The sequence below is a fragment of the Sinocyclocheilus anshuiensis genome, unplaced genomic scaffold, assembly GCF_001515605.1.
Source record: "Sinocyclocheilus anshuiensis isolate Anshui unplaced genomic scaffold, SAMN03320099.WGS_v1.1 scaffold1051, whole genome shotgun sequence".
Classification (NCBI taxonomy): Eukaryota; Metazoa; Chordata; class Actinopteri; order Cypriniformes; family Cyprinidae; genus Sinocyclocheilus; species Sinocyclocheilus anshuiensis.
The window spans coordinates 1,954,140-1,967,089 of NW_015546234.1; the positions used below are offsets into that span (position 1 = coordinate 1,954,140).

At 34.8% G+C, this 12,950-nt stretch overlaps 2 protein-coding genes across 3 annotated transcripts in view; both read left to right on the forward strand.

The window, feature by feature from the left end:
- Window positions 1–699: 699 nt before the first annotated feature.
- Window positions 700–10,756, forward strand: LOC107701516 (spermatogenesis-defective protein 39 homolog). 2 transcript variants are annotated; one of them, XR_001635652.1, is made up of 20 exons: window positions 700–785; window positions 1,077–1,169; window positions 2,922–3,024; window positions 3,101–3,232; window positions 3,315–3,353; window positions 3,442–3,506; window positions 4,056–4,112; window positions 4,499–4,591; window positions 4,710–4,743; window positions 4,852–4,954; window positions 5,118–5,145; window positions 6,337–6,410; window positions 6,503–6,578; window positions 7,948–8,070; window positions 8,829–8,870; window positions 9,370–9,546; window positions 9,638–9,727; window positions 9,807–9,911; window positions 10,098–10,273; window positions 10,354–10,756. XR_001635652.1 is itself a non-coding variant. In XM_016503556.1 (19 exons), exons 2-19 carry the CDS (start codon window positions 1,077–1,079, stop codon window positions 10,116–10,118), a joined length of 1,455 nt encoding a protein of 484 aa, XP_016359042.1. In that variant the 5' UTR covers window positions 700–785; the 3' UTR covers window positions 10,119–10,756. The 2 variants fall into 2 exon arrangements, 1 of the variants encoding a protein (XP_016359042.1); XM_016503556.1 differs by having other exon boundaries at window positions 10,098–10,756.
- A 903-nt stretch (window positions 10,757–11,659) lies between these two features.
- Window positions 11,660–12,950, forward strand: part of LOC107701477 (probable G-protein coupled receptor 132) — a 4,856-nt gene continuing 3,565 nt past the window's right edge. The window contains exon 1 of the mRNA XM_016503484.1: window positions 11,660–11,765. Coding sequence (XP_016358970.1) covers window positions 11,663–11,765 — 103 coding nt within the window. The 5' untranslated portion in view covers window positions 11,660–11,662. The remainder of the gene's footprint in view (window positions 11,766–12,950) is intronic.

Sequence of the window (12,950 nt, forward strand, 5' to 3'; positions counted from 1 at the left end):
AAAATTTTGAAAGTGTTTTTTTTTTTTTTTTTTTTTTGCATAGTCCTAAGAATTTCATAAACCTTCAAGTTCAATTACATTCGTTGAAGAGTTTCTATTTTAAATGCAAGTAATTTGTGTAAGTAATCATTTGCTTTTCTTTTTGTTTTTTTTTTAAAGAGATAAAAAAAAAATTATCTTTTGATGACTGCAAAACTGCTTTCTGCTGGCTCTTTATTTTCTAATTGATATCACATTATTATTGGTCAAGAACTGCAGTATATTACTTGACTTATCCATTGGTATGTACTTTAATTGCAATTACAAAATCTTTGGTATTTTTATTAATCTCCAAGGGGTAATTTCATGTAATGTAAAGGTCTCTCTCTCTCTCTCTCTCTCTCTCTCTCTCTCACTCTCTGTGAAAACATTTGACTATTTAATTTTAAAGTGAGAGCATGAATTACTGAGGGAAAAATAGCTAGCAATAATAACTGAAAACAATTATGTAAGGTGCCATGGAAAAATGATCCCTGTAAATTTGTTTAAAATAAGTTTACATTCACTTAGAAATAAACGTTTTTACATTAAATATCAACATTTTATAATTTTTTTTATTCATAACATTCTCTATTAACTAATTTGTTATAAATGCTAATATCTAAAACAGCAGTTACACACACACACACACACACAAAAATGTTTCTCGGACTTTTATTTTGGCGACATGTTAAAACCAGGAACTAACGTTAGTAGGAAAGAAATCTGACGTTTCATGTGTCGATTTTCACTGTAATATTTCGAAGGTCAGTCTGTTATATCGTTATTATAAAATCATATTGCCATTTTTGTTTGTCATGCTCCAAGCAGCAAAATAATGCGGATGCATATGCTTCTTACAAACTACAATCTTAGCGAATCTCGAAATGCAAGTGGCAGTTTAAGCTGACAGCAGCATATGGATAAATAAAGAAGTGGCATGTTTGTGTAGCTGAGAGCCTCTGCGGCCGGTGGCACAGATCAGATGAAGCGCAGTAAGGGAGCTGCAGCTGCACTGTTTGCTGTCTACACGAGTCTAAATTGTGAGTGTTTTTCAGATGACACGGGCCAAACCAGAGGATGATGAGTACTGGAACAGCTCCAAATTTAAAGCGTTCACATTTGATGATGAAGACGATGAGTTTTCACAGGTCAGTTGATTGTGTTTCCATTGAGCTCTATGGAGTCCAACGCCTGTTTACCACTTTATGGCCCCTTCAGCCTTATAAAACCAAGGGCGTAGTTTTGGTTTGAACATTGGTGGTGGTGGTGGGGGGTGGTTGTTGAAGAGTGGTCTATTTTAGTGGAGTCCTGGGTCATGCTCTCTCATAAGCTTTGTTTATATGTTTATTTTTGTAAAATGGTATTTTGTGCTATCATCCACAAGTACAAAATTGGTTGATAACACACCTGCAATAAATTAATAGCCTAGTTAACAATTACTTGCTTACATAGGATATTATATAATGTATTTTATATTATTTAGGCTATGCAGAATGTTCTAATTCAACATGCTATGGGGAGTCAATCTAACTTAAAGTCTGTGTAAAGGCAATTCAGCGAATGGTTTCTAAACGCATTCTAAATGTTAGAAATGTATTGCTGAAAACACGTTACAAAGACTGTGAACTATGAAGTACTGAATTGTGGAGTCTGTGTTCAGGATTTTTTAGGGCAGGGCTGAAATCATGTCTTGATGATGTCCCCTAACACTAATTACTAATAACTAGAGCGCATTAGCATCAGTGGTCCCCCTGCTCAATCGCAGTTACTGTCATTACCAGGGCCGTCCTTAGGGGGGTGCAACTGGTGCAGCCGCACCGGGCCCCGTGTCAATCGGACCGTGTGGTGTGACAAACTCAGAACCGATATTTAATACTGCTTTACATGGACTTTAGCATTTTATATATCGATATTGTTTATTTCTTACTCCTTAACAGTTCATCAGGCTCTTAATGATTTAATCTAATCTTAATCTATGCCATCTCTTGGAAGGCCGGGTTTTTCTATCACTCATCATTAGAACCCATTTTGCACATGGCTCTCGATTCTGACTTGTATTTGCTCTTATGAAAATGTACCATAGTTCTTAACTGTGGCATCTGTTATAATAAGGCTAGCTTATTAATCATTACCAGGCCAATAATGACTTTTTTTATTAATCTTTTAGCATTTGTTATGAAAAACAACAGCCTGCACATTTAGAAGCAATGGCTACAACATGCCACAGTTGTAATATAAATCTATAGGGAAAAATCTATTCCTTTTAACGGATCATCTATTATCAATTCTACAAGTAGACAAAATTTACCACAATAAATAAGCCTACAATAAAACGTGATAAATTCTAGTAAACGTGGTCATGCGTAGTTTAAAAAGATTTTAATATATGTTAGTAGTGCTGGTGCAAGATTGTTTTCTCCTCTTTTCATCAGTCTTTTTAGTTTTATGTGCCTTTTTTTAGATAATGTTTGACTTTCTCCATGTCAGTTTCTCAATAGAATTCAAATAGATCGCAGAACATGTTCTTTCCGAAATTAAATAGTTGGCTTTCTGTTAGCTATTGAACAGACATCAAAGCAAAAGACCGAAATGTTACGTGGAAAATATTTGCCTTTTATATTTAATTAACAAGGTAATATAATTTGTATGAGAACATAACGAACACATTTTCAATGTTTACAGAAAATAGTAAATTAAAGTGGATAAATTAAATGAATTAAATTAAACACGGTGACAGTGGTGAGGAAAGATTTAGAAATTGTTAAAAATCACAAACTGTTCTTAAAGTTAATATGTATTTTGTACGATGTTTGTATTATATTTTTCCTCTCACATTTTCTCTGTGTGGCCCACAGTTTAAAGAGCCCTGACTCAGATTATGTTGTGTTGTTATTTCCCAGCTGAAAGAGTCCAAACGGGCCGTGAACAGCATCCTGGTGGACGATGATGATGAGGATGAGGAGGATGTTGAGAGAGTCAGCTGGAGTGGGGAACCTGTGGGAAGTATGCACTCCTTTCTCTGATCTCTGCTACTGTCTGTACCTCATCTGGATGCTCATCAGTTTTTGTTTGTGTTTAGGCATCTCTTGGTCGGTGAAGGAAACTGCCTCCAGTATCCGCTCAGGCAGTGAACAGAGCTTTCCCAAAATAGACACCACTCCTTCACTGTCCAAACAGGGGTCTGGATACTCCCTGAGCTCCCTGTTTAAAGGTAATCTACAGTGAAGAGTTCTTGAACGTTTTAGTTCAATCATTATAGACTCACCAATCTGATTTTGTTTCTATTCCTTCAGCAAAGAGCAAACCTGGTGCTTTCCAGTCCTTCTCCGAGTGTAAGTTCAAATCATTGAGGCATTTAGAATGATTTAGGCCTATATTCTCATTTGTTTTAATTAAGTGTGTTTGTTCACTGTTTTCTAGCTTTTAGCGACACATCTTCTAGAACATACGCACCAGAACTGAGGAAGCCCAAGTCAGGTGGAAAGGTAATACCTATTACACACCGTTCAAACATTTGGGGTCGGTAAGATTTGTAATGTTTTTGTTCATCAAGGCTACATTTATTTGATTAAAAATACAGTAAAACTGTAATATTGTGAAGTATTATTACAATTTAAAATGAATGTTTTGTATTTGAATATATTTTAAAATGTAATTTAATCCTGTGATGGTAAAGCTGAATTTTCAGCATCATTACTCCAGTCTTCAGTGTCACATGAAACATGTTAAAAACAGTCGTGCTGCATAATATTTTTGTAGAAACTCTGATATACATTTTCTCAGGATTGTTTGATGGATAGAAAGATCAAAAGAACAGCATTTATTTGAAAATGTAACATTATAAAATTCTTTACTGTCACTTTGATCAATTTAATGCATCCTTGCTGAATGAAAGTATTATTTTCTTCCAAAAAAATCAACTTACTGACCCCAAACTTTTGAATGGTAGTGTAAGCTTGTCCAGAAATTTCCACGGTGTAATTAGTTTTTTCCTATAAGTTTCTAACATTGATTTGTTTTCTAAATGGTCATAGGATGTTGTCAGTGACCTGAGTCCTGAGGAAACCGTGAGGAGAATGCAGAAAGGACGGGTAGGGGGCAGCAAAGAGCTGTATATAGAAAGTATATTTACTGCTATATACTGAAGATATACTGCACTAGAAAGTCCGTTTAAAGGTGAAGTCAGGAGGTCTGATATAACAGGATAAAGCCATTTGTTTATTTCTCATTGTGGTTGATAAGTAGGTGCAGGCCCATTTATTTCCACTTCACATTTTTAAGAGCCCTCCAAAAAAAAAAAAAAGAACCACACACTCGTAAAATATTTACTGTAATATAATCAAATATTAGTCATGTATTCATATGTTGCTTGCAAAAAAAAAAAAAAAAGTATTTTGTCAGAATATATGACCACTTTTGAATGCTTGTACATGGACAAATATGCTTTTTGCATCTTATTAAAAGGATTCTTTTACAGGCATTTTCCCTAGAAAAGTTCTGCTCTCTGCAGGACAAACTTCTGCTGCTGGATGAAGCAGTTGCTGTTTATGATGGCAACGTCATCACTGCTGTGAGCCGCACATCTCTCACATACTCTATATGGAAGCGCCGCTATGACTTTATGATGATTCATATCAGAAGGAACAGCTTGTGCTTATTCACTGATCTTTTACATTTTCCTACTGCAGGTCTTGATATTTTTAAAAAAGTCATTAAGTAAAGGTGAGATTTTTTTTGTGATCTCGCCAGTTCCTTCTCAGTTCCTTTTTTCCACAATAAGTGAAATATTTTATAGAAAGTCATGGTTTTTGTTTTTTGTCATTGTTGCAGAAATCCTCTTTCGAGAGTTAATGGCGAGAGATGTGGCTTTGCGTCATTATGTTCACTATTTAAAAGAGATGGGAGAGCAAAAGCTTGTGGTCGAGTTACTGAAGTAAGTTTGTGGTTTATATATTTAACTTCCCCTCATAGTGAGTAACGTTAAAAATAGTTGTCTAAAATGTTTTTGTGCAAGGGCGGTTGGCATCTTTCCATCTATTGCTGTGTGTTTTATTTGAATAACTGTTTATCACGTTGGTCACATGACTGTATTTTAGGGCTCTTGGCAGGACAGAAGATATGGCGGTAGGTACTAACTGCACTTACATACTCAACTGTCATTATAACTTGTACACACATCAGTACCCACATGACCATATGTACTTAACCCTCTATAGCAGTGCCGCCTCCAGGTCATATGACTAAATTTGACTCGCTTCAACAAACTGCACCTCCCAATTCATGGGTGCTTTCTTAAACAGGAGGGGAGAGCCCAGTATTAACTAATTGAAATGCAAACACTTCCTCTTTCATGTTTACACACGTACTGCTGTAGCATATTTTCCCTTGTGAAAAGTAAACCTGTAACTGATGATGCAAACATACGTTGATTGTTACGATAACATTATTTAAGATAATGGAGTCACACTAGGGCATACCAAAAGTATCAGGTGCTAGTACATTGCATTTTAAAATAAAAAGAGAGAGTTATGAGAAATATGAATTTGTGAGAGAGTTCAAATTCTATAAATTACACAGTCTTGCATTCCCCATTTTTGTAAAGTACTCATTTCTCTTTCCGCAGTGGTACAGTGTTGTCTGAAGGCAACAACTATAAAACTGAAATAATTTTATTTCTGTTATGGTATGTTATCTGAGACAAGATTAAAAAAATATATATATAAAAAATATTGATTATATTTAAGTCTTCCACTTTAAGCAGAAAAAAATACTTTTACTACATCATAGAGGGTTAATGTCAGCTGAAATAAGTATAAGTATAAATAACTTTAAATTTCATAGAAGTGAAAAGAGGAAGAAAATGGCCTTAACAAAATTAACATGTTTCTGTTTTTGCCTCAGTGACATTATTTGTCTAAAATGAAAGTGAAAAGAGAGGAAGTTGGACATTCTAATAAAATTTTTGGTAACACTTTACAATAAGTAGATTTACAATAAACAGATTTGCAACCGTATTTATTCATCTTTGTTAACGTTAGTTAATAAAAATAAAATTGTTCATTGTTAGTTCATGTTAGCTCAGGTTCATTAAATAATATTAACAGATGCAGCTTTTGATTTTAATAATGTATTAGTAAACGTTGGAATTAACATTTACAATGATTAATAAATGCTTTAAAAGTATTTTTCAATGTTTTCATTTCATTTTAACTAATGTTAACAGGTGGAAACTTGTCAAATATTACCCTAGTAATTTGTAGTAATGTTTCTGTTTGATCACACACGTTAAACTGGCTTCCTTTATATTTTAAACAGTTGATGCATTACAAAGAACACTTAAATATTAAGGATGAAAGTCGAAGAAGAGACTTCCTCAAAAGTTGCCTCAGGTAAAGATCTTTCAGAGGGATTCAACGGAGAGTTCAGAGTCATCTCCTGCTGACCTTTTAATGATCTGTGTGATCTCTCGGTTTGTTCTCAGCCTTCCTTTCTCTCAAGATGATGCCACTCACGTTCAAGACCACTATACACTCCTCGAGAGGCAAATAATCATAGAGGTGAGGGAGTCCAGCCACTCACTATTGTTTATTATTCCCTTATATCATTATATTATTCACATTCACACTTATGCACATTTTAGAATAATAGTCAAGTCAGTCAAATTATGAAATAAAACTAATGAAAGTATGAATTTTATGTAGTGATCAATAAAGTCATCCATAAAAAATAGAATTTTTAGTTTCAGTTTTTTTAAGATCATGAGAAGTGTATGAAGTATATGAATAATGAAACCGTTTACTGGTTAATGTAGTACTGTAATATACTACAACTACATAATAACTGTGTAATGTAGTATAGTACAATCATTTCTCTACTGCTTGCAAATGGAATTGGAAAAAGAACGATGGGCCCCAAGCCAAATGTCACCCTAAAGAAAAAGACACCATGACCGTGCTGACTTCTTGTCTCTGTGTATACAGGTTTTTTTAATGTCGAAACGAAATGAAACAAAATTTGTCTGCATTTCTATTTCTGCCTCACCTTACCATGCTGTTAAAGAAACATTTCCTCTGCACCTCCTCGCTCTTCCTCTTTCCTGAGTGTGGTGTGGTAGGTGATGGGTCTCTCTGTACAGAGGGAAGCGAGAGGCTTTTCTCAAAGTGGGTTACACGGCAGATGTTTCCTTCGATTATGAAACAAGTGAAAGTGTGCTCACTTTGTTCTTATGGCATAATAACACGTATGAGAGTGAGATTCCGTTTGCAGTCAGTTATGTAATGTGAATATAGTCTGGTTAGATATCGCTAAATACGTCATTGACATGTATTTTCTGTTTCACACATCCTGTGTCTGCTCACTATGGCTCAGTGCAGAAAATAATGTGATTTCTGGGTTACTGTATTGAAAGTATCTTTAATAATATGGTAGATAATAAAATGTACAGATTTACCGAATATAAATTGTTTTTGTAACTTGCCTGAAGCCCTAGACCTTTTTTTCTATAAATGGCAAATTAGTTACCATTGTAATGTGTTTTTTCATACAAACACAAGATTGTGTTGATAAAACAATTTGTAGTGTTTTTTGTTGTTTTTTTACTGTTTTCTGCTATATTTATAATATTTGGCAATATAATAAGCTGAGCTCAGAAACTTCGTAGTTGCTTCTAAGACAAAGAGCATCGCTGCTCACACTTGCACTGTGAGTTTCAAAATCTGTTAATACGAGCACTGAAATTAATATGTGGTGCAGCCACAGGATGTGTGAAGCAGGCCTAAGTACTTGTCAGACATAAGCTCACAGAGAAAATAGCTCCCAGAAGAGAATATCCTAATGTTAAGGGTGTATCAGTTTCAAGGGTGTATCAGAATCAATTAATTGGTGTGTTCACTGTATTTTATTTCATTTGTGTATTTATTTTTTCAGGCTAGTGACAAGAAGGCAGTTGCAGAAATCTTTAAGAAGTTCCCTAGAAAAGCATCCATCCTTAATATGCCAATCATCACCACACTGTACTACTCCTGCTTTTACCATTATGGAGAGTCAGAGGTACAAGCTCATGCTCCACTCATGCACTGTATTGTAAAATATTATGCAGACAAACTGAATATATTCTAATATATATAATCTAGAAATGAAGTATTGCAATGTACACTACTGTTTTAAAGTTTGGAGGTCAGAAAGATCCTGGTTTTAAAAGAAGTCTCAAGGCAATGATTAAAGAATACTGTAAAGCAGTAATATTTTGAAATATTATAACAATTTAAAATGACTGTTTTCTATTCGAAAATATTTTAAAATGTAATTTATTCTTGTGATTCAAAGCTGAATTTTCAGCATCATTACTCCAGTCTTCAGTGTCACATGATCTTTCAGAAATCCTTCTATGATGATTTGATGCTCAAGAAACATTTCTTAACATCAATGTTGAAAACATTTGTGCAGCTTAATTTTTTTTTTTTTAGAAACCGTGACACATTTTATATATATTTATTGTATTACATTGAGCTTGTCTTATTTTGTGGCTAATTAATTTACTAATTGACTAATTCATTTTCTTGTATATATTAATTTTCCACAGCTTCAGAGAGTTTTTAGAAACTTAAGTCACACTTAAAAATAACAATATATCTATTGTTTTGTAATCTGAAACCTAACCAGGTTCATTGTGTGATTTTTGAAAAGTGCTAGTTTTAAATAAATGTCACCTGGTTTGATATTTATACATTTTAACGTGTTGTTTAAATCTCCAGATACTTGTTGGGCAACTGTATTTCAATCATTTTCATCCTTTTCTTCTTCTTCAGGGAACTTTTAGCAGCCCTTCGAACATTAGAAAAACTTTCCGGGTAAAATAAACAGTCATTTGTCATCAAATTACTTGTATTTAATTCAAATTGTACTTAATTGTATTTAACATTTACCATCTTGATTACTATTTTTATAGTATAGTTTTCATATTTGTCTATGAACACCTACACCTTTAGATGTTTCTACAGTCATTAGAAACAAATTCATTCAAGTGTGTCTAGACCAGGGGCCGGTTACATAAACCGCTTAGACTAGTCTTAAAAAGTTAGTTATCTCTTTTTTTATTTTGGTCATAAAGTCAGTTATAAAAAGGGAGAATGGTCTAATTTGAATCCAAAAATAAGTCTGATTAACTCTTGGCTAGCTAATAGTTGATGAAACTAGCTCTTAAGACAGTCTTAACATAGTGACTATGTTTATGCAACTGGCCCCACTAGTGTATAAATAGCACATGTGGAAGTCTTTAATAACAGTCTATGTAAAAGAGTTTCTTTCCCTTACTGACAAACCATATACTGTAACCTGTCATGTTTGCAGATTTCAGAAAAGCAGTACATTCTCACGGCTCTTGGCGCAAGAGCGAAGTTGAAGTCCTGGTTTGATGTGGATAGTCTGTTCAACACCAAGAACTGGCTGGGATACACCAAGAAAAGATCTCCCATTGGCTTTCACAGAGTGGTGGACATCCTGCATAAGAACAGCGCCCCTGTACAGGTACATTAGTTTCGATGTTGTAATAAACCTGCTGAGTTTCCTCTCTGCCCATCCCGGCGTGCTCTTCATTGGGCTTTCCCATGATCTGCAGGTGCTGCAGGAGTATGTGAACCTCATCGACGACCCAGACCTCAAACTCAGCGGGGCTCTGAAATATAAATGCCATGATATCGTCATCAATGTGAGTTAATTCTCGAGTCACTATGGCAGCGTTTACAGCTTTCTCAGTGTAAATCACTGCGTTTCTTTTGTTCATTCAGACATACAGAGACCTGAAGGACCGGCAGCAGCTTATCGTTTACAGAGAGAAGCTGGAACGAGACTCGCCTGAATACAGGAAGATCCAGGAACTCCTTAATAACGTGGTAAGAGGAAGTGAGCCTCCACTGTGGAGTCATTTTCTGATTCAGTGTAGTAGGAGTAGGTTTGAGGAGAAATCTTGAGAAACATCTTACAGTAATTTATCAGTGTATTCTACAGGTCACTTCATTTGTTGCAATGCAAAATTGCGTTTGCGTGAAGTGACTTTTGTTCTTTTTTTGTTACTTCAGCAAATCAGATGGAAAAACTGACACTTGGATCCTGACACGAGGCAGTGGTGGGCAGATGTTTGTCAGAGCTCTTTAATAGACAATGTTACACAAAAAAACACTATGAAGCTGCTTAATACTGAATTAATCCTGAACAAACAGGACTGAGATCCTCAACATTTCAGAGAACCAGTGGAGTGAGTCATTCTGAGTGATTCTTTTGCAAATGTATCTGTTCAGTATGATTAAACTGCCAAGTGTCCTGCCAACTCTACAGGTGAACATTTTTAAAGAAATAAGGGAGGCTATCAGTGGTTGCTGACGTGAACAACATACTCTTCAACCCCTCACACCTTTTTGTTTGCCTGTATATGGATTTTTGAACATTCCTCACCCCTCTTTTTTTATTTTTTATTAAAAATAATACGATACTGAACTGTTTATACAGGTTTTCTGGTAAATATGACTGAAGATTTGAATCTTGGTAAGATAAAAGCTGTTAAAGATGTTTTGACTGTTTCGACAGTACAGATTTGACTCAATTGCAGGGTAACCACACAGTTTCTGTAAACGGAGGATGGTTTCTAACATTGAGTGCATAGTAGCAGTATGAGCCAGGAAGTTCCCCTGTGGCGTCATTTTGGATCATAAAATAAACTGTCACATAACCTTTTTCATTGGATTTCCACAAATTTTAGTTTGTTCAACTACCGTACATGTTACATCATGAAACATTTAATTTCAAATTTTTTTATTTCATTTATTTTAATCAAAATGTATTTATTTTAGCATTTTTTTAAATGTATCATATGCTTTGAAATTGTCCTATTCTGCATCATTTTAAACCCAAAATGATAATTGATAATACATTTAATTGAAGATTATAAACTTTGTAACAGGTAATGAAAACACTACTCATACAAATAGACATCTGAGGTGCCTATTATTTGGGGTTATGACAAAAAATACGCTGATAATTAAAGTAATTATCATTCTTAGTTCAATGGAAGTTTTTGCACACAAAGGCAATCATAGTATGTTTGGTTTTGAGATTTTGATTTTGGTTTTTAATTTTTAAACCAACTCGTTTGTTTTGAAATCTTCATACCAATTTTATGGATGCTGGATTTTCTTTGTATTAAAAAACTGGTTTAGGTTCACTTTACTGAGGTAATGTGATACAAGAAAACTAACAGTATTTCAATCTTGACAAATTGTAGGTTTAATATTCAAATATTTAATATTTGTCCAATAATTCGAGGTATATTTCCTGCATAACAGCAATGACACAGCTACATTTTCATATAGCCTATTTTACCAACTTATTTGATACTTTACATTTATATCTGGGGGGGGGACTTTTTATACAGACAGTTTCAAAACCTAATGATATGTAGCACTTGCGTGTCCTGAGCGCCCTCGATTCGCTCACGTACACAACCCACAGAACGCGCCGGAGATGCTTCTAGGTAAGCGGCTGCGTCATGGAGGTTGTTTCTTCTTTCTCATTCATTTGAAACACCTTTTGAGCCCTCAGTCACAGAAAGCAGAAGCGCGAGGATCACGTGACCGTGTGTGGCGGAAAGATGTGCGTGCGCTGCCCCTCATCAGTTCACGCGGTGCGCTACACTACTGTAAGTTCAATGGTTATGGATGAAGAGCGGGACACATTCTTAACACCATTTAGAGGTAAGAGCCACGCGATTTTATACGCTACATTTAAACAAAATCATAGTCATATTTGCTTTTTACATATTGAGAAGTACCAGGTTTTTTACATTTTATTTTATTATTTGTGCAGGACACCTACAATCTGAAAACGGTGTGTGCTTTCACGTGTAACCTGATTGTTCATGTGTTTTAATTACCTAGAGCAGGGATTTTCATCTTTTAACCTCAATAAAAAACGATTTTCCCTGAAACACTCTAGAGCTAATACCTTACAATAATAATTATTAATATAGATTGACTAATATTACAACACTAGATAATCCTTAGCAGATCATTAATTAGAAAGTTGGCTGATATTTGAAATTTCATTTGGTCTCTGCGGACCCTCTGGAGTATCTTCAGGGAACCTTAGGAGGTTTTTAAAAACATAGGTCTAAAGTGTTAAATGTCATATTTCTAGCAAATAAATAATAAAAAAAATTACCTTGGGAGGTTTAGTATGGTTTGATTTTGGTGTCAGCATTATGACAAACAAAGGAGTCATAAATATTTAATAAAATATACGGCCCGCAGTGTCTTTTAGTAGGGCCCGCTGGATTTTAAAACATTTGAAAAGCAAGTCACGTAAAGATTGCTTTCAGTTTATGATGTTAATACTATCTCCAACCAGGAGAGGTCGCTATAGTTTCCAGCCGCTCCCTTATTAATGTCAGCCTAGTAGGACGTGCACTCTAATGTAAACATTCATTGACATTAGCAAATAATCAATTAAAAACTGACCATGAAAACAGTATTTTCAAGTCAAGATGGTAAACAGATTATCTTTTTACCAAGTTCAAGGGGATACCCATATGTTTGGATTGTTTGGAAATCTGTATTTTATTTAAATCGCCATCACACCACTGCTCACAAACAACGGGGACGCCAGAGTTGCACTTGCCTCAAATTTCAAAGGTAAAATTCACAGTCAACAAAAGCTTTTTGCCAAATGCATGACAGAAATGTTTGCACTGGACTAACGTTATGTTCTTATTAGGGTTTCCGCGGGTCCTTAAAACGTCTTCAGTTAAATTGTTTACATTTAATGCCATGCAAACTCTTAAATGGTACAAAAAGTCTAAATTATAAGAGCTCTTTGGGGACGCAAAGACAAGAATTATATGGATTATTAATATGACGATTAAACTTCAAAAGGCTACGATT